We start from the raw sequence: 21,828 nt of genomic DNA, 5'->3' as shown, positions 1-21,828 counted from the left end.
ATATGATTGGGGTGAGACGACGCTCAGTAAGTAAATAAGATTATTATTAGTGTGTGGCCAAAATGAGCTTTTAATGAATTTCGTAAAATAATATTTAATACTATAACTTCAAGATTGCTTTTAGAATAAACATAAATTTAAAAATTTCTGCATAAAACTTTTGTCATCAATTTCAACAATAAATTTTTACAATCATATACTATAACTGCTAAATTAAACTTTTAACTTTAAAACTGTAAAAATATTTAATGATAAACATACATATACTTTTCCTTATACGTTTTCCTTAGATCGTCATTTAAGCACCAAAGTGATCCTTTTCACGTAAACTTACACTTTTCCTTTAAATTCTCAGTAACTTTGTACACGTAATTAAATATGTATAAACATATATTATAAAAACCACCCTTAGGCCCATTTGCCATAAGTCATGTTTACCCCCATGACTGGGTTGTGCGGTCCGAAGACTGAACTTAGCTGGCTGCCCGACCAAACTAAATCAACGTACGTAAACTTTAAGTGAGATTTTCCTTATTAAGTCCTGGTCCGGAATCAGGTGTGCACTCAGGAGAAATTCACTAACATAAATAACACTCTGTAAACAGTGTGGGTGCACTCTGATCCGTATAAACTTTAAGCTGCGGTATCGAGCATCTGTAACTTTGAACTTTCGTTGCCATAAGGGGTTTTAAAATCATCTTATTATAATTTATGCAATTTAAAATAATATCGTGAAAATCTCATCTTTACTCATATTTTCATAAAAAATGTAAAGTAAAAATAAACTCATGCCACACAATTTTTGTGTTAAAAATATATATAATTTTGTTTTTGAATAGAAATAAATGTTAAAAATTTGCTCGAGAGGATTAGAACATTTCTTAACCCAAAAATGGATGCAAGTATATTAACGATAGAACTGGTATAATTAAATACACGTAAAAATAAACTCATAGAAATTTTGTGGAACTAATTAACATAATTGAAATTTACTCATAAAATAAACTCAGGTATGAATTTTAAATAATAAAAAAAAACTAACATAATCAAAATTTACTTACCTTCTTCCTTACGAACACTGTAACTATCTCCAAGAAATGAGATCGGAAAGAGTGGGTAATTGAGAACTTACTCAAAAATTCTCTCTCCACCACAATTTCTTTCACTCACTAATTCTTCTCTTGGAAAATTATTATGAAAAATGAAGGTTGAGAGCTCCCTATTTATAGGAAAATTTTGAGGAAGAAATGAATTTATAAAAGTGTGGGGAGATGGGTGAAATTATAATTTTTAAAAATTAAAGAATGGGCAAGGTATGGGTTGTGTATGGGATAGGGATGGAGGTCATGTGGGAGTGTTTGCCACCATTCCCACTAAATAATTTTTTTTTTATTTAATCACTTACCTAATTAATTAGTCAATTAGTAATTAATTATTTTATTATTTTATTATTTTTCTTAATCATTATTATCATTATTATTATCATTATTTTTACTTTTAAACTATTTTTAGTATTTATTTATTTTATTATTTATTTTTGAATAAGAATTAAATTTGAATTTTGAAAACTCATGTGGGCCCACACAACTTCGAGACCCGAATGGATCCTACGTAACTCGAATAACTCTTATACGATTTTATGCATCCTACATAATTTTGAAACTCGTGTAAACCTTCATACGGCTTCGGGACTCATGTGGGCCCCGCATACGATAGCTATATTATTATTATTTTATCATATATTTTTACAAATTATATTAGTCAAAACATTATTTTATATACTTATTTACATATATAAACAGTGTCTTGTGGCTCCGGGACTCATGTGGACCCCACATAATCTTGTGGGCCCCACATATGATATCTATATTATCATCATCTTATTACGTATTTATACAAATTATGTCTGTTAAAACACTATTTTATGTATATATACTTATTTACGTGTACAAATAGTGTCTATCCTATTTATCTTATGAAATTCTATTTTAACCAGGCCGACCTCCAGGGAGCGACTGAGCCGCAATGGTCTCTGAGCACTCGCTAAGACAAGGTCTTTCTTAGGCATCAAACATAGAATCAAGGATCCTACAGAAAACACTTCTGTATTGATATTAACTTAATGACTATTTTTATTATTTTATTATTATTGTACTTTAATCATATATATATATATATATATATATATATATATATATTTTGGGTCTTCACAGGTGCAATAGATCACATGATCTGTTCACCCCTCTTATATTCATCTACACCCAAGCAAATTAATAATTTCATTAATGTGCCTAATGGTAACTCTATCCCAGCTACTCATATTGGTAAATTCCTCAATATTTTTCTTTTCTTTCCTTAGTATTTTCGAAGTTCCAAACATATATCAAAAGGATTCATTCATTTTTGAATTATATATGAAATTACCTCTTAACACTAAATTTCCAATTCACACCTTGAGAAATATTTATTGAAAACCATACACCAATGGTTTAATCATGCATTGTCCTAAACAATTCCTTAACCACACAAGACCTAGTCTCCATCAACTTATCTTTTATTTCTATATCTACAGCATTATGTCCATTGAAAAATAGATGATAAAATAAAAAGGGAAATTCAGAATTCTACAGGAAGCAAAAGTCAACAAACGTTAGCTTCTTCCCATTTACTTTGAATAATTAACTTAATTGTAAACTTCCTCATAAGAAATTGTAGTTGTTGTTGAATTATGACTCATTCTAGAAGCCTACCATTGCCATTGAAGTTTTCAATGGTGGGCTATTTTTTCAAAGGTAGGTGATTAATGGTTGTAATAGTGGTATTTCCTAACCTATATAAGCTCATCACCTCCATTTGTAATCTTATCCTCAAATTTACTTACTTCTCTCTTAGGCACATTCTCTCTTCTCTCTCTCATTTTGTAATATTTCTACAATAGAGAAATATTGATTGATAGTGTCCGAGGATATAGGCACAATTAGCCGAACCTCTTTAAATTCTAGTGTTCTTTATTTCATCTATTCAGTAGTTAGCTTTTGTCGGGTATAGTTGTAGTAATATATTGTGTGAATTATATGTCTAAAGAAAATTCTGTCTAGGAAAGAAGGATTTAAGGGGTCCGTTGTGACCCCCCACTTCCTTGAAAATTTACCTGGTATAATTTTACACAATTATTCATTCTCTATTTACCTGTACAATAGTAAAGTATGGTAAAGTTAGGTGGAACAATCTCAAGTTTCGCAACGGTTGTCAATGCAAATTCAGGTATAAAATGCGAATGCAAGCATTGGAAGGAGATGAAAGCCTATGCTCTATAGCTAGCGCTCATATATAGTTTGCGGTTCTGTACCCATAGCTGTTCTGATGCTGTGTTGCCTCTGCAACCGCGGCCGCCGCAAAAGGAGCGGGGCAGCGGACCATCCAGCCACCGCTCCCACGGCCTTGCGCATCAATACTGCGATTGCCAATCCACCTCCTCGACCAGCTTACGGCGACTTCAAAAAAGGCAAAGGCTACAAAAGCCGTGTCGCAAAAGATGGCGGACTGGTTATCTTGGGCGGCGATGCTGGGGGTGCTAATGGGAGAGGCGGCTGCAGCGGGGGGTGCTGCTGCGGCGGCAGGCGCTGCCGCCGCCGCAGCAGCGATGGCTGTGGAGGCTGCGGCGGATGTTGCAGCGACGGTGGCGGATGTGGCGGTGGCGGAGACGGCGGTGGAGGGTGCGGCAGCGGCGCGGGTTGATATGTGTTGTGGAGACATTCAGAATTTTTGTGCGTGCTGTAAATAAGTAGAAGATGATAGATATGATGTTGAAGTGCTTGTATTGTTTGTATTTCAGGAAGAATAAAAGGCAGATTTTAATAAAAACATTATATGTAGTTATCTTATATAATGGCCATGCCGCCATGGGCATTGTGTTTGCCACTTTTGAGTAATAATTATAAAAAATATGAATTAATAAATAAATAATCTTTCTAAAATAACAAATATATATTTATAAAAAATATTATTTTAGGATAGTTTCAAATAATTATGAGATATTTTTAGAATATTTTTAAATAGTTATAGGAGCCTTTTAAAAAGAATTTTTAATAATGTAAATCCTTTTGTGTACAAAAATATCCTTATCGTTTGACAATTATCTAAAAAATTTCAATACAAAAATTTTTTATATTATATATAGAAATATGTGAATAAAAGTATTGTAATTTTTTAAAATTACAATTAAAAATTTTAAGGGGAAATAAATTTGTATACTATATATAGATATGTAATTTGTGTAAATTATTTTGTGTTATCAATATCTTCTGAAAGTAAAATCAAATATCTTTAAAAGTGCAATTTTTATATTATAAAATAATTTAATCAAAATTCTTTTATATGTTTGACTCACTTTTAAAAATGAGTAGCACTATACTATCCCAAGTATAGAAGTTACGTCGTGTAATAATTAGCCAAAATAGGTTAGATCGTCTCCATGGAAAATGCAGATTAATTTTAAACTAACGCGAAATATGTAAAGAAAATAAGAAAACAAATTTTACTGAACATGATTCAGATTCGAAATCTTGGATTTTTGAAATTTTGTGATGGAATTGAAAAGACGCAAAACCTAAACTATGAACTTAGCATGCAAACCAACCAAACACTTACTAATTAAATATTTAAATAGTAAAATAAGGATAGTTAAAATCAGATTCGATAAAAATCTAAGAGTTATAAATAAATCGAACCTAACAATGACTCAACTAAATGAAAATAAATTAAACTAAACGATGAATAAAAGTAGACTAAACCCAACAATAGAAAGACTTAAACATTTCCTAAATAAAAAAAATGACCAAATTTAAATTATTAAAAAAAGTTGTCCAACAATTATTAACTCGTAATCAAATACTTAATTTCTATTAAAATATATACACTTTCTATTTTAACATAATATTTACTTTTCATTTTTCTTAATTGTTTTTATGTATATATATATCCTTGTAATTCTTATATTAAACACAACAAAATAGTGAAAATTTATTTTCTCTAATTTTAACATGGTATCAGGATTCCTTAACCCAATTTTTTTTCGGCCACCCGTCGTTTTTTTCCTGGCATTTTTTTCTGGTTAATTTTCAGGCCGCTGTCTCTTGCTCTTCTTGTCCGACGTTCATCTTTCGCGGCTTAGTCTCTCAGTTTCAGTTTCCCGTCGCCTTCTTCGCTGATCGCTCATCTCCATCAGTTCGTTGACAGTGCTTGGCCTTGTCAGTTCCCTCATCACTGCATCTCTCTCCGATCTCTCAGTCTCCAGTGTTCGTATTCGACGTCCATCATCGTCGCCTCTCTACGTTCTCCGACGTTTCATCGCCCACCGACTCTCTCTTGCCGTCATCCTATCTGGCCCCCTCTTCTCAGTTGTCTTCTACAGCAATTCCGGCATCTCTCTTTTTGGGTTTAGAAAAGTTTCTGGGGTTTTCTTCTTGGGTTCGTGCACCGCAGGAGTCTACTATCGGAGGTTCAGCTAGAGCTTCTCGGTTGGAGCACGACGCTCCGAACACAGTAGCACACCAGGGTATTTCTCAGTTCGTCTTCACCGGCAGTATCTCCGCTCTATTTTTCTGGCGATCCAGCCATCTCAACTCCAGCGGCATTTTTCGGTTGATCATCTCCAGGTATCTCTCAAGCCTCGGGTTGCCTTCTCTAGTGACATCTCTTCTTGTTGCTCCAACTATGGTATCATTCTTGTTTTTAAATCGTTTTCCGAAGGCATATCCTCAAGCTCACAGCCTCTTGTAATGCTGAATAATAAAACAGAGACAAATGTCTTTTTCAAAGGTTTTTTTTTCGATTGACCATCTCCACTTTGGGCTCGCCTTCGTGGTCCCAACACTCCGACGGCACCTTTGACTTCTCTACACTTGAAGACTATTAAATTGAAAGTTTATATTTTTTTGTCGTTGCAAAACTCGGATTTGACCCAATTCGGCGATTTGATTCCTCTGAACTGAACTGATCTGAATTGATCTGACATCATGAAAGCATCTGGTTTTTCAATGGCGGCACATACTGTCACTGGTTCTTCAACCTCTTCTGAGATTGCTATCCCTGGTCTCACCAGCGAATAATTTCATCGACTCTTGGATCCTCTTTCACCCTTGAACACCAATTCTGCCAATTTTACTGGTAACCTTGCCTCTTGTCATTCTACTTCTTTTTCTAACATTGAATGGATTGTTGATTCAGGTGCATCCAATCACATGACTTCCAATTTGTCTTCTCTTGATAATATTCAGTTTCTCAATCGGCCATGCCTCATTAAGCTTCCAAATGGTGACATTGTTCCTGTAACTCATATGGGCACTATGCGATTTTCTCCTAATTTCTCTCTTTCTAATGTTCTTTATGTGCCTTCATTTAAATTTAACTTATTATCCATTCGCAAACTTACCACTAATCTTAATTGTGTTACCTTATTTTTTCCCACCTTTTGTGTCTTTCAGGACCTATCAACGAGGAGGCTGATTGGAACGTGTGAAGTACGGGATGAGCTTTACCACTATAAACCCCCTTCCGCCTCAGTTTTCCACTCTCAAGTGTTTCTAACACTACTTTTTGGCATCAACGTCTCAGTCACCCTTCCATTTCATGTATGCCGAAAATGTTAAATATTTCTTCCCCTTCTTTGCCTTGTGATGTTTGTGCTAGAGCAAAGTACACTCGTTTACCTTTTTCCTTGAATACACATAAGAGCACATTTTGTTTTAATTGGATTTATTATGATATATGGGGTGGTTATCCTACCGCTTCACTCTTAGGTGCACATTTCTTTTTAAAAATTATGGATGACTACTCACGTGTTACATGGGTCTATCTTATGCGCATGAAATCTGATACTTTCACTTGCCTTAAAAAATTTTGCGTCATGGTAAAAAATCATTTCAATTGCACTGTTAAGCATGTACGCACTGATAATGGTCGAGAATTTCTATCCACCCCACTTCAAACCTTTTTTCATGATCAAGACATTTTTCACGAGCGCACATGTGTGGATACACGACAATAAAATGGTGTTACCGAACGTAAACATCGTCATCTTCTTAATATGGCTCTGTGTTTACATTTTCAAGCCAATCTTCCCGTTTCCTTTTGGGGCGAATGCATTCTCATAGCCACCTATTTAATTAATTGCACTCCTTCACCTAGTTTCAATCATAAGTCCCCTTTTGAACTTCTTTTTCAGAAACCCTCCTTGTATACACACTTGCGGGTGTTTGGGTGCTTGTGCTATGCCCAAACTACTCACCAACATTACGATAAATTTTTTCCTTGTGCTCTTCGATGTGTTTTCTTAGGTTATCCTACTCACCATAAGGCTTATCGTGTCTACGATCTTTAAAACAAAAAAATTTTCATCTCCTGTGATGTCACTTTTGAAGAAAATATTTTTCTCTATCATCTCGTCTCTCCAACTCCTACATCTTCCCCGGTCCTTCCTCTTCCTATTCCTAATATACATCCTTCCCACACTTTTCCTTCTCCACCACCCACACCTAACCCTAGCCCCTCATCTCTCTCTCCTTCTCCTTTGGTTCCCTCCCCGACACCCCCACCCTCACCCCCTTCCCCTCCAGCCCCCCCCCCCACCACCTACCTCTTCATGGCCCAAACGAGCTGTCACACATCCCTCTCACTTAGCTGATTATATCTGCCCTACTTTACCAAAGCCCTCCACGACTTCACAGGTTTCAAGATGTCCCTCAGGTACGGTTCATTGTCTCTCCTCTTTTTTATCTTAACATCATTTCTCCACTCTACATTTGGCTTTTCTTTCTGTTATGTCTCAACATCCCGAACCCACCTCATATTCTCAAGCTGTGCTACACTCCCATTGGCGTGATGCCATGACTTTTGAACTCCAAGCCTTAGAAACCAATAATACATGGGTTCTTCAACACCTTCCACTTGGAAAAAAACCAATTAGCTATAAATGGGTGTTCAAAACAAAACTCTGGGTTGATGGATCCATAGAGCGACACAAAGCTTGCTTAGTGGCCAAGGGCTACACTCAGGTAGAAGGTTTGGATTATCATGATACTTTTGCTCCTGTTGCTAAACTCGTTACTGTCAGGTGTGTTCTTGTAGTAGCGGCCACTCGGAATTGGTATCTCTTTCAATTGGTCGTCAACAACGTTTTTCTCCATGGTGACCTCGATGAGGAGGTTTATATGATCCCCCCCCCCCCCCGGGTTATTGCAAATAAGAGGAGACTCGTGTTTTTCGTCTTCAGAAATCCCTCTATGGCCTCAAGCAAGCTTCTCGCAATTGGTTCTCTAAATTATCTTCTGTTTTACTTGCTGCGGGTTTCACCCAGTCTCAGGCCGATCACTCTTTTTCACCCACTCTCGGGGTCAGTTTTTTACTCTTACACTTGTTTATGTCTATGACATTCTCATGGCAGGCAATGATATCTTCACTATTAGCACTTTCAAAGTCATGCTCGCTCAGAAATTCAAACTCAAGGATCTTGGCAAATTGAAATATTTCCTTGGCCTCGAAGTTGCTCGCTCTCCCACTGACATTTTTTCTCAACCAATGCAAATATGCACTTGACATCCTCACTGATAGCGGTTATCTGGGTGCTCATCCTGCCCACTTTCCCATGGAACAAAATCTGAAGCTCAATAATATTGATGGTGCTCTCCTCTCCGATCCCAGCTCATTTTGGCGACTCGTTGGACGTTTGATCTATCTCACCATCACTCGTCCCGACCTTGTATTTCCAGTCATCATTCTCAGTCAATTTATGCACCAACCCAGACAACCGCAGTATGATATTGTTGTACGTGTTCTTCGATACATTAAGGCATCTCTAGGTCAAGACTTATTTTTTCCTACTACCAACAATCTTCAAGTCTCAGCTTATTCTGATTCGGATTGGGCTAGTTGTCCACTCACTCGCTGCTCCACCACTGGTTTTTTCATTCAGTTGGGCACTAGTCTAATTTCCTGACGCACTAAGAAACAGTCTACCGTCTCTCGCTCCTCTGCCGAAGCTGAGTACCGGGCACTTGCTTCCACTACCTGTGAACTTTCATGGCTCAAACCTCTTTTACATGATCTTGGGGTACCACATTCTCAGCCTATGCTCTTATATTGTGACAACCAAGCGGCTCTTCACATTGCCCAGAATCCTGTTTTCTACAAATGTACCAAACATATAGAAATCGATTGTCATATTGTTCGTGAAAAGTTACGGGCTGGCCCATTCTTCACTAAGCATATTTGTAATGACCCGATTTTAAAATGGAATTTAAATAATAAGGAAAGGGAAATGGAAACTGGAAACAGAAGGAGGCTGTAGACTTTGTTGACGACATTGCATTTCAGAAGGGAAAAACAAAAAGGGGGAGTTTTAGGGCTTCGTCGACGAATCCCCTGTATTCGTCGACGAAGGCTATAGAAAATTCGTCGACGAAGGCTATAGAAAATTCGTCGACGAACACAGGGGCTCGTCGATGAGAAAATACCGAGAGGGGGTCCGAGGTAGTATGAATTTCATCGACGAATACAAGGACTCGTCAACGAAATTTGTGAAGGACTCGTCAATGAAGAACAAGCTCGTAGACGAAATCCTGTTTTATAAGAATGAAAAATCCAGGAGAAATATCACTTTTTAACAAAACCTCTCTCTCTTCTCTCTCTCCCTTCTCTCTACGTTTCCGGCCACACCAGTCGTTAGATCGACGATCCGAAGCTACCACGACGATCCTGGCAGAGTTCTCCACAAGTCTGCCGGGGTGGATCGTTAAGGAAGTAAAGTTGGATTCCATCCCAAATCCAGGGTAAGCCTTTTTACTCAATTTTTGGATTTGTAATAGTTGAGAAAAATATTTTATACGTTAAAATACTGAAGTTTAGTACTGGGGGTTTTTCGTTTCCAGAGGTGTTGGTTGGAAATGTTAGGAATCATCCCTACGTTGAGGGGAGGCTTTTAAGCCGAATTTGACTTAATGGCAGTTATAAGAAATGTTATACACGTTGAAATACTAGAGTTTAATTCTGTGAGTTTTCATTTTCAGGGTGTTGATTTAGGAACCCTGCGAGGGCGGGGAAGATTTCCTTAGGGGCTATTCAGGAATCAGGTAAAGGGATAAACTAAGCTAGTACTGTTTGGAAAATGCTTATATACATATAGTTATCATTTGATTTATGGAAAATGTATATGATTATATGATTATATATATATATGTCTTTTATTTGCAAAATACTGTGAAAATGATCGTATGTTGAGTATGTGGAAAATCTACTGTGTGGCATGAGTAAAAATGTTGTGTAATGCTGTTTTCTGGGAATGTGGATGATGTGGATTTTTATTATGGAAAAATCGGCGTACAGGCCGAGATGTTTTTGTATATATATATATATGGATATGTTTGCCGGCGTACAGGCCGTGCTATGTGATTTGCCGGCGTACGGGCCGTACTATGTGGTTTGCCAGCGTACAGGCTGTGCTATGTGATTTATCGGCGTACGGGCCGTGCTATGTTAAAATGTGAAATACTGGCGTACTGGCCGATGATTTTTATGATACATGTATATGTGTGAAATGATATGATTGATGTGAAAATAAATGAAATGAGATATTTATGTATCACGGTTTCAGTATATGTATATGATATTAGAACCTGGTTGGCTTGGTTTAGGCTAGCACTTACACGATACCGTTGCTATGTGTCCATGGTCCTCATGATCATGATATCTGTGTTAACGCCGCTGTACGGAGTGGTATGAGATTAGATGGTCGATGGGTTATGTTTGAGGAGTGTGCTGTTATCGCCCCTGGTGTACGGACCAGTCTGGGTAGACCCATCGGACCTACAAACTAGACTATCAACTTGGCAGTGGTCGGCCAACTATTATCAGGTCCCGCCTTCGGGCCACACAACCCAGTCATGTGGGGGTAATACATGACAACAGCCAGCTAACCTACTAGGGATTGTTTTATGATATTATTATTATGATATGAGATGAGATATGTTATGAAAATGCAGTATGTTCTTCCATGTTGATTTATATAGATATGTTTTCCCATATTTGATGAAACAGTAAAAAAGGTGTTATATATGATATATGTTGAACACGAATTACTCATGTTGCCACACACTAGTATTAGTTTATTTCCCTTACTGAGAGATGTCTTATCCCTAAATTTTATTAACTTTTCAAGAGCCCCGGGTAGGAGAGCGGGAAAAGCCCCGCAGAATTAGTGTTGTTTATCTACCCTCTGCGTAGGGTAAGTTTTGGTAGGGACGGTTAGATTTTGAGGGAATTGTCCCTATATTTATTTTTGGGTTGTATATACTGAAAGTTAGTGGTTGCAGTACTCTGGTATATGTTATGCACATTATGATGAAAAGTATGATTTTACACTTTCTGCTGCGTAGGCTTCTGCTGTATGATCTGATGTGTCCTTGGTACCCACGGGTCCAGGTGGATTGTGACCTGCTATGTTGGGAAATGAGATGTGCGTGTGGTAATGATTTTATATAAAAAAAAAAAGTGTGGAAAATGAGCAGGTCGTGACAATATTTCTACCCACAGTTAGCTTGCCGATATCTTCACCAAAGCTTTGGGTCGTGAACATTTCCAAACCTGGTCATGCAAGTTGGGCATTACGGATCTCCATGCTCCAACTTGAGGGGGAGTATTAAAGATATATACACTTTCCATTTTAGCACAATATTTACTTTCCATTTTTCCCAATTCTCTTATGTATATATACCCTTGTAATTCTTATATTAAACACAATAATCAATAGTGAAAATTTATTCTTATCCAATTTTAACAACTTCAATATAATAACAGCAAGGTAAACACAAGAATGAAAAGGTCCAACAAGCATCAACCCCTACAATGACCTTGGAATAAAATAAATAAACTGAGTTTAATAATATAAACAATCCAACGGAATTTAAATGCAATCAACTACAAGAAGAATAAATTGAATCTAACCACTTAAATAATCTAAGCAAGTGTTTAAACTAGAGAGAAAGAGAGGATAAACAAACATTAATCTAATAAATAGCACTTAATCTAAATAAGTTCTATTAAAAAAATGTTAATCCCAACTTTAAATGGAGCAAACTAAAAGCTTAGCAATAAAATAAAATAACTTAATGTTAAAACAACACAAGGCGAGAGAGAGGGAGAGAGAGAGAGAGAGAGAGATCAATGGAGTGGTGGAAATATGAGCTTGAGAGAAAAGAGGAGCAGCTGCTCGGGTCTCCCCGCACAGCAGCAGCAGAGCGGCGCAGCACCCAAAAAACAGCAAACAACCCCCCCAAAAGTCCTGCCAAAAACCGTAGCTTCACACGCCTTTTTTTTCCTTTTTACTTCTTAATCCTTTCATTTCCTCCCAAAGCTGCCAGTACCTCGTGCGGCCAGCACACGTACATACCACATTGCCATCTCCCTTCTTTGTTTTTAATTTTTAATTTTTTGCACATACCACCCTACCAGCTCCCTTCTTTGTTTTTAATTTTTAATTTTTTTATCTTTCCATCCTTCCAACTTTCCTTAACTACTACCTCTTGGTTTGCTTCAGCGCATGCAATAGTCCATCCTCCCAGCTTTCCTTAGTTGATGCCAGCCCAAAGAGTTGCCCATTTATTTAGCCTTGCGTGGCCAGGTCACATCAAAGACTCGACCCACTCCTTTTTTTATTTTTCATTTGCTTTTCACACACTTCACTGCTAGCCTAGCACACAAGCACGATTTCGATCATACTGAAGCCTGTATCTCTCAAAACCCAAAACACAAAAGTTGTAGATCTCTTTCTCAGCTTTCCCTAAAATTTTGAATCATCTTGATCAGAGTTCGGACGGAAAAATTATGTATGAATTACGAATTGATACCGATTTTGGCTCCCGAGAATTTTCTTGTGATAATAAAATTACCGAAAATTCATAAATTGTTTAATGAAGCTCAGAAATTATAAATAGGGCACTTTGTTAACATATTGAGAGTAATTAGGCATTTAATTTAAAATATAAGCCCTAATGCTCAGATTAAAATACCTAATTACGCAGTTTAAGCGCGTAATCAATGTCTATAGATTATTTTTGAGATAAAAAAATTTCATTCTGTTAAAAAATAAATTAAACTAACAATATATATATATATATATATATATATATATAGGATTAATCGTTGTATGAAAAAAGTATTTTTATATTAAAAGTAAAATAAAATATTCTTAAGAGAAATTAAATCCAATAAAAATTAAATAAAATTATATTTATACAAATATTTTTGAATAAATTAAATGTTTGAACCTAAAAGAAATAAATTACAAATAGTATAGATCATTTTATAAACAAAAACATTATTATCTATTAAAAGTAAGATAAGTTTAAAAAATATAGACACTAGAAATTTACATGGTTTGGTCAAGATCAACCTACGTCCATGAAGCACACCACAATTCACTTAAAACCGCCGAGAAAGAAATACAATTCTCTTAGGCCTGTCTTCTCTCTTCCTCACACTCTCTTCTTCCTCTCTTTTCTTCTCTATTTTTTCATGTGTCCACAACTCCTCTATTTATAGGTAGCTTGGACTTAATCACAATAAATTACAATGAATTATAATTGAGAAATTTCATTCATCAAAATTAAATGGCCCGAATAACCTCTCTAGCTTGCAACTCACGCGGTTTATAGCTTGTGTCTCCAGCTACAACAATCTCTCACTTGGAGACGAAAAGGCCTCCTCAACCAATATTATGAATAAATGATGTGCTCAAAACATGTCTTCAAGCATGAAGACCAACTGAAATTGAACACAACTTTAACTTCTCTGTAGTCACCACCTTAGTTAACATATCTGCCGGATTTCTGCTACCTTGAATTTTTTCAAGTGTCAACACGCCGTCCTCTATCAGAGATCTGATGAAGTGATAACGTAATCCAATATGTTTAGTTCTGGAATGAAATGCGGAGTTCTTTGCCAAATGCATCGCATTCTGACTGTCACTGTACAAAACATTCCTTTCTTGCTTTAATCCAAGCTTCGTTAACAAACCCTAAAGCCAAATAATCTCTTTACTAACTTCTATCACAGCTACATACTCAGCTTCTGTAGTTGATAGAACAACAATCTTATGTATCTGTGACATCCAACTAACAGCTGTTGTACCAACAGTGAATATATATCTGGTGATGCTTCTGCGATGATTAATTTCACCTGCAAAATCAGCATCTACAAACCCTTGGATTTTCAAATCGCTTTTGCCGAAACATAGGCACTTATTAATAGTGCCACGTAGATATCTCAAAATCCACTTCACTGCTTCCCAGTGTGTCTTCCCTGGATTTGACATATACCTGCTGACAGCTCCCACTGCTTGGCCAATATCTAGTCAAGTACCAACCATAGCATACATTAGACTTCCAACGACTGAGGTGTATGGTACCTTAGTCATGAAGTCTTTTTATTCATCTATCTGGGGAGACTGATCCTTAGAGAGACAAAAGTGACCTACCAATGATGTATTTACATCTTTGGCGCTTCTCATGTTAAACCTCTGTAAGACACAACTGATGTACTCTGACTGAGATAAACACAACGTACCTTGTTGCTTATCTCTAAAGATCCGCATCCCAAGAATCTGCTTTGCAGGACCCAAGTCTTTCATATTAAATTCCTCTGACAATTACTGCTTCAATTTTCTGATCTCTTCTATATTTGATCTTGCGACTAGCATATCATCAACATATAACAATAGGATAATATAGCTAGTACAATACCTCTTGAAGTAGCAACAATGGTCGGCATTGTACTTCTGAAAATTGTTCCTCTGCATACAACTGTCAAATTTCTTGTACCACTACCTAGGAGCTTGTTTAAGACCATACAAACTCTTCTTCAATTTGCATACAAGATTCTTTTTACCTTTAATTGAGAAACCTTTTGGTTGTTGCATATAAATTTCCTCATCAAGATCACCGTGAAGAAATGTCGTCTTCACATCCAACTGCTCAAGATGTAAACCCTCTGAGGCAACAATACTTAAGGAAGATCTGATGGTTGTCAACTTGACAACTAGTGCAAAAATATCGGTGTAGTCAATTCTTTCCTTCTGTTTGAAACCTTTGACTACTAACCGAGCTTTATAGCTCTTGGATCCATTATGCTCTTCTTTGATCCTGTACACCCATTTGTTGTGAAGAACCTTCTTACCATTGGGCAACTTAGTTAGTTCCCATATTTTGTTGGAATTCAGAGACTTCATATTGTCTTTCATTGCAAGCTCCCACGTGCTCGAATCTCCTGTCGGATGTACTTCAATATAGTATTCAGGTTCTCCTCCATCTGTAAGAACTAAATGATTCACATACTTCCTATTTGGTACATGCTGCCGAGAAGATCTCCTCAGCTCTGGTGTTGGAGTAGGAGGTGGTTGTGCAACAATCTGCTCCACATGTTCCTCTGCCTGAGGATTCTTGGTATTCAGCTGAGGATTCTCAGTGTTGCACTGACGTGTCCTTACACCTTCTAAAACATCATCCACATCTATAAAGGTTGTTCCAAACTCTATTGATTCTGTTGTGTGTCTATCTTTGTACATCACCTTTTCATCAAAAGTCACATCTTTGCTTCTAATCACCTTTTTGTTTTCATTATCTCAAATGTGATACCCATATTCATCTCCACCATAACCAATGAAAGTGCATTTCCGGGATTTCGGATCCAGCTTATTCCTGACATGATCATTAATATGTACATATGCAACACAACCAAAAAATTTCAAATGTGAAAGTCTTACCTCTTTATTACTCCATACTTTTTTTGGTAGATTATAGTCCAATGGTACTGATGGCCTCCTGTTAATCAAATAAGCTGCTGTGTTGACTGCTTCTGCCCAAAACATCTTTGGTAAGTCTGACTGCATACGCATGCTTCTGGCCTTTTCTGTCAACGTTCTGTTCATCTGCTCGGCTACGCCGTTGTGTTGAGGCGTACCTGACAAAGTTCTTTCCATTCTGATACCATGCTCATAGCAAAATTTCTTGAACTCGGTGTCAACATACTCACCACCGTTATCTGTTCTCAGCTTCTTGATTTTCAAACTAGTTTTGTTTTCTACCATTGCTTTCCAATTTTTAAAAGCATCAAAAACATCAACTTTATATTTCAGGAAGTAAAAGTAATGCTTCCCACCTGTGGATAAAATGGTTGTTGGTCCCCATACATTTGAATGGACTAGCTCAAGTCTCTCTTTCTTTAGGGTACTGATGTTTGTCTGAAAACTGACCCTCTTCTGTTTCCCAAATATGCAATCCTCACATGTATTAATCTTCACCGACTATAAATCACTCAACATACCCTTTGAGCGCATTACCCTGAGTCCTTTCTCACTCAAGTGTCCGAGTCGTTGATGTCATATGTTGCTATCATCATTTCCTGTAACAACTGTAATAGACATGTATAATAACCTGAAAAAAAAATTTAAAAAAATTTAATTCATTAAATTTATTTTTCAATTAATTAGTTAAATATTATTAAATTAATGTATTAAATAAACAAATAAAAAGAAATAGTATGAAAAAAAAAGTTAAGAGTAATCATTAATTAATTAATTAGTTAATTAAACATTATTAAATTAAATTAATTAAGTTAAGTAAAATGGAGGTTATATATATATATATATATATATATATATATATGTGTGTGTGTGTGTGTGTGTGTGTGTGTGTGTGAATATATAAGGATAATATATACATATATAAGTATATAATATAATATGATATTTTTATAATATATAATAAAGTAAAAGGAAAAAAAGGGGGGAAAAGGATAAAGAAGCTGAGAAGCTTCTGTAGATTGAATCGCAGAGAGAGTTCTTGCGCTCTCTCTCGTCACCTCCTCCGTCCTCCTCCTCTCTCTCTTCGATTTCGTCAGCCTAACGAGTGTCGATCGAAAGACGGAAGGTACTGTTGAGTTCTTAGTTCCGCCATCGACATTTCTACTAGAACGAATTTGTCGTGGGAGCGGCGTAGGCACCACTCATGGGGAAAGGTATATTTTCTCTAAATTCTTAATTTCTCCTTAAATCTGCCGTCAAATCGACGATCAAACACCACCACAAGGTCCTACTCGCGATCGTCGTCATTTTGACCTGAGTAAATTTTCAATTGAGGTTTTCTAGACCCCACTCCAAAGCGAAAGTGGGATTTGAAAAATTAAGTGAATTGGTTATATTTGTGAGTATAACCATTTATTTGGAATTTATATGCTTAAAAAATATTAAAATAGTATTTTATTTAGGGTTGATTTAATGGAATTAGGATTTTTATTTTAGGGTCCGGGTGAGCGCCGCAGGCATCTTTTCGTGGTCCTTGTTGGCGTAGTTCAAGAAACCAGGTAAGGCGAAAAACATATATTAAATCAAAATTTTTATGACTTTAATGAAAAATGAATTGTGTTAGATATACGTGTATATGTTTCAGTATGGGTTTAAAATGTCAACCAATTGAATTATGTTTTTCCGAGTTTAGGGTTGTTTATTATATACGTATATGCGAAAATGAACTGATAAAAGTGAAAAATATTTTCAGGATAATTATGTAAGAAATGAAAGGTATTTTCAGTATATAAACGTTAAATGTTGGTTGACTTATTTTACAGGCAATGAATGAATTTTATTACTAAATTATGCAGTATGAGTAAATGTAAGTTCTGTGCAAATATATGTTAAATGTATGAGATGCAGGCTAAGTAAGTAAAGCATTAAGAATGAAATATGATATGAACCATGCTGCTTGTGTATGTTAATGCAATCATGTAAATATATGACAGCTGAAAAATGTTGGGTAAAATAGCTGAAAAATGTTAGGTAAAACAGCTGAAAGATGTTAGGTAAAAAAATTGAAAGATGTTTGATAAAATAGCTGAAAGATGATAAATAAAACAGCTGAAAGATGCTGGGTGAAACAACTGAAAAATGTTGGGTATGTAATGAAATGAAAATGGAAATGAATGAAACAAAAATGAAGTGTGAAATGTGAACAATGTAAAATGGGAAAGCGTCACTTAAAGTGAAATGAAATGAAATGTTAAGTTATGAACATGAACATATGTGAATGATTGAATAATGACAGAAAGAACAATATATTATGATACTAGAAGTATCTATGCTCGTTGAACATGTTACGATTGGGCGGGGCGTACTCTTCACTTGAGGGCTTGCTGAGAAAGGCAAGTGCGCTAGTAACTTCAGATGTGGGAGTAGCTTCATAACGTGCTAGGGCAGAGGGAACCTACTTGTATGGGCGGGTAGATTTCCTTATCCTTGAGGCCTTCGCTGGTAAACCATTGTTTGAACTGTGTGAGTACGAGATCAATCTAATACTTGAGGGATTACTAAGTAAGGTGAGTGCCCTGGTATATTTCAGTAGCGACCCTTAGTTTGCCAAATTTATCAGAGCAGAGGGGTGCTACTTGTATAGGCGGGTAATCACCCCTATCCTTGGGTAATCTCGTGGGTTAAATCTTTTACATGTGTTTGGTTAGGATCAAAGAATGATCATTTCAGTGTTTATGATAATCTTTTGCAAATGTTATTAAAATGATGTTTATAAACCTCATGTTAGTCACACGTTGTTTTAATATATTGTTTTTTCCCTTACTGAGATATGTCTCACCCGAATATAAATGCATCTTTTTCAGGATTTCCTTAAGATCGAGCTTAGAGAGCTCGATGTTTTATAGCATTTTTGGGAAATAGAAAGAGAAAATGGTATATTTTTACGTTAATTTTGAGATGTATAAATTTATGTTTTATGTTCTATGTTTTAAGTCTTTTGAGAAATGGATGGTTTTGAATACTGGAAGTGTCGGTTATGTTTTGGAGATATGTATATATGTGAATACAGGTGGATGTATGGTTCATTATGGTGTGTAGATTGATTTAAAAAACTTTGGTATAATGTTTTTGGAAAATTATATTTATGTTTTCCGCTACGTACATGATATTAATATGTGGATTATCAGGTAAATGAATGGATTAGTAGCGTTCCGGGCCCACGTATAAGGTCGGGGCGTTACAACATGCATGCATTAGGAGTTATATAAAGAGTACCACTTTTCTTACCTTGTACAATCGTCAGTACACCCTTCGAAATCTTCCATTCATTACCAATGAAAATTGTGTTATATCCTTCATCTGCTAGTTGACCGACTGAGATCAAATTCTTCCTCAGGTCTGAAATATATCTAACATCTCTCAGTTTCCATACTGACCATTCATTTTGATCTTCACTGTCCCCTTGCGGTAATGTCACAAGGTTGGTCATTGCCAAGATATATTTTATCAAAATTACCTGATGTATACTCCTCTAAGCAATCTCTGCTGCAAGTGGCATGGAATGAAGCTCCATAGTCTAACACCTAAGACTCCTTTTTGCTCTCCAAAGAGCAGATCAACATATCATCTTTTTTCTGAAGCAACATTTGCTTCTGTCTCTGCCCTCGTCTCATATTCTTTCTTCAAACTTTTGCACTAGTTCTTATAATGACCACTTTTTTCCATAGTTTCAGCACTCAATAATTTTTGTGCTCTGGGAACCTGTGTCCTGAGAACTTCTGGGATTTTTGGATTTAGATTGCTTGGGCCTAGATCTGCCGTGGTGGTTTGATCGTCCATGTCTGTTTACTCTGCCTCGACTTTCCATATCTAAGGTTGAACTCGAAGTAGAGCCATGGTTTGACTGCATTCTGATTTCTTCCGTCAAAATCATGCTGACAACCTCATCGTATACAAGCTTTGATTTCCTTGTGGAGCTACTAATTGGAGTAACAAAATCATTCCAACTTTCGGGCAGCTGACTGAGAATCAGTAGGGCATGAATCTCACTATCAAATGTAATCTCGATTGAGACGAGTTGATTAGACAACTAGTTGAAATTATTCAAATGCTTGCTAAAACTTTCACCTGCAGACATGGTCATAGTAAATAATCTTTTCATAATATGTACCTTGTTAGCGGCTGACGATTGCTCATACATATTAGAAAACACATCCATCAAAGACTTGGTGGATGATATGTGCTTGATATTGAATGCTACAAACTTTGACAACGTCATTCTGATGGCTCCGAGAGCTTTTCAATCAAGCAACTCCCACTCGTCCTCGTTTATAGATGCTAGCTTACCCTTCAATGGTAAGTTCAATTCCTTCCCAAACAAATAATCTTCAATTTTCATATTCTAGAAACCGAAATTGTTGTCGTTGAACATCTCGATCTTTGAGCTCTTTTCATTCGAAATATCGATTTACTGATCTAGAGATGGAATTAGCTCAAATGGACAGCACGGTTGGATCTGGAATTATTGAAAACCTTAGAAATGGTTCAAGTCGTTTGAAAAACCGACCCAAAATGACTCTAAAAAGGCCGGTCAAAGATTAGGTCAAACCTAGTCAATGATGTTGACGTGGCACCATGGTGCCCACTTGCTACGTGGCTCTATGGGGCCCACCTATTGACGTGGCACAGTGGAGCCACCTACTGATGTGGCAGATGATGGCGTCTGACGAAGCGGCTGACATGGCACTGACTCAACGCGTCGCTGGGTTGCTGAAATGGATAGGTCGAGTATGGATCCGGGTCGAGGTCTAGAGCGGGTTTTTGGGTCAGGTTGAGGGTTTCCGGGTTGGGTCAAGGGTTTTCAGGTCAGGTCGAGGGGTCTAGGTAAGGAAGACGTGTGGCGCACGTGCAAGTCGCGTGGCCGGCAGTTCACCGGCTCGAGACAGCACGTGATGAGGTGTTCTACTTCGGTAGAGCGCGTGTTGGCACTCGTGCCTCCGTCTAAACTCCTTTCGAGCTCTAGCTCACACTATTGGCTTTGTCTCGGTGAGATGAATGTGATGGTGGTCTCAAAATTTAATTTCAAGCCACTGAACAGAGCTCTGATTTTGGTGAAAAATTCTAATCTGGTCTTTCTGCTCCAACCGGTCTCTGATACCACTTGTTAGGACCTTGTGAGTAACCAAAAAAAATATAGACACTAGAAATTTATGTGGTTCGGTTAAGATCGACCTATGTCCACGGAGCACACCACAATTCACTTAAAATCGTCGGGAAAGAAATACAATTCTCTCATGCCTCTTTTCTCTCTTCCTCGCACTCTTTTCTTCCTCTCTTTTCTTCTTTTTTTTTTTTTTTCATGTGTCCACAACTCCTCTATTTATAGGTAGCTTGGACTCAATCACAATAAATTACAATGAATTAGATTTGAGAAATTTCATTCATCAAATTTAAATGGCCCGGATAACATCTCCAGCTTGCAGTTCACGTAGTTTACAACTTACGTCTCTAGCTCCTGGCTCCAGCTACGTCTCCTAGCTCCAGCTACAACAATAAGTGGCCAATCCATTCCTCCTGGAAGGGAAGAAATATCATTTGACTTTGGCACATGAGGTGGCGAGTTTGTATATTTCTAAAAATAAATATAATATGAAGCTCCCCTTTTTTATAATAATAAGGTTCAACTCAATTCATTAAACATTCTTGCCAATTGATGCTTCAACTTGTGTACCAAGAGGATTGACCCTTTCATCACCAAATACTTGAACAAAAATTGCACCATCTTCCATCAAGGGATTCGCTAAAGGGGGTTGTTTGGCATGTATACTAATTATCTATATTAGGTTTTACCAGGATAACCTAGGTTGCTGCAATATGAACACGATCACTCCTCACTTATGTGTAATGACATATTAAAATTCAAGTGATAATCTCTAACAAGTTTACTTGATCAACTATTAATATGATTAAAAATATAA

General features: G+C 36.8%; 2 protein-coding genes across 2 annotated transcripts in view; both read right to left on the bottom strand.

Annotated features, from left to right (window-relative positions):
• The window catches only part of LOC131166596 (uncharacterized), a 35,036-nt gene extending 31,280 nt beyond the window's left edge, over positions 1–3,756 (bottom strand). Inside the window, exon 1 of the mRNA XM_058125182.1 lies at positions 3,350–3,756. Within this exon, the coding sequence (XP_057981165.1) occupies positions 3,350–3,756 (407 nt within the window). The remainder of the gene's footprint in view (positions 1–3,349) is intronic.
• LOC131165728 (ricin-like) overlaps positions 1–21,828 on the bottom strand; it is a 630,504-nt gene that overhangs the window by 492,643 nt on the left and 116,033 nt on the right. The window lies entirely within an intron of this gene.

Source organism: Malania oleifera, chromosome 10, assembly GCF_029873635.1.
Source record: "Malania oleifera isolate guangnan ecotype guangnan chromosome 10, ASM2987363v1, whole genome shotgun sequence".
Classification (NCBI taxonomy): Eukaryota; Viridiplantae; Streptophyta; class Magnoliopsida; order Santalales; family Ximeniaceae; genus Malania; species Malania oleifera.
The sequence above is the reverse complement of the archived record's forward strand: the minus strand, read 5'-3'. Positions and strand labels throughout refer to the sequence as shown.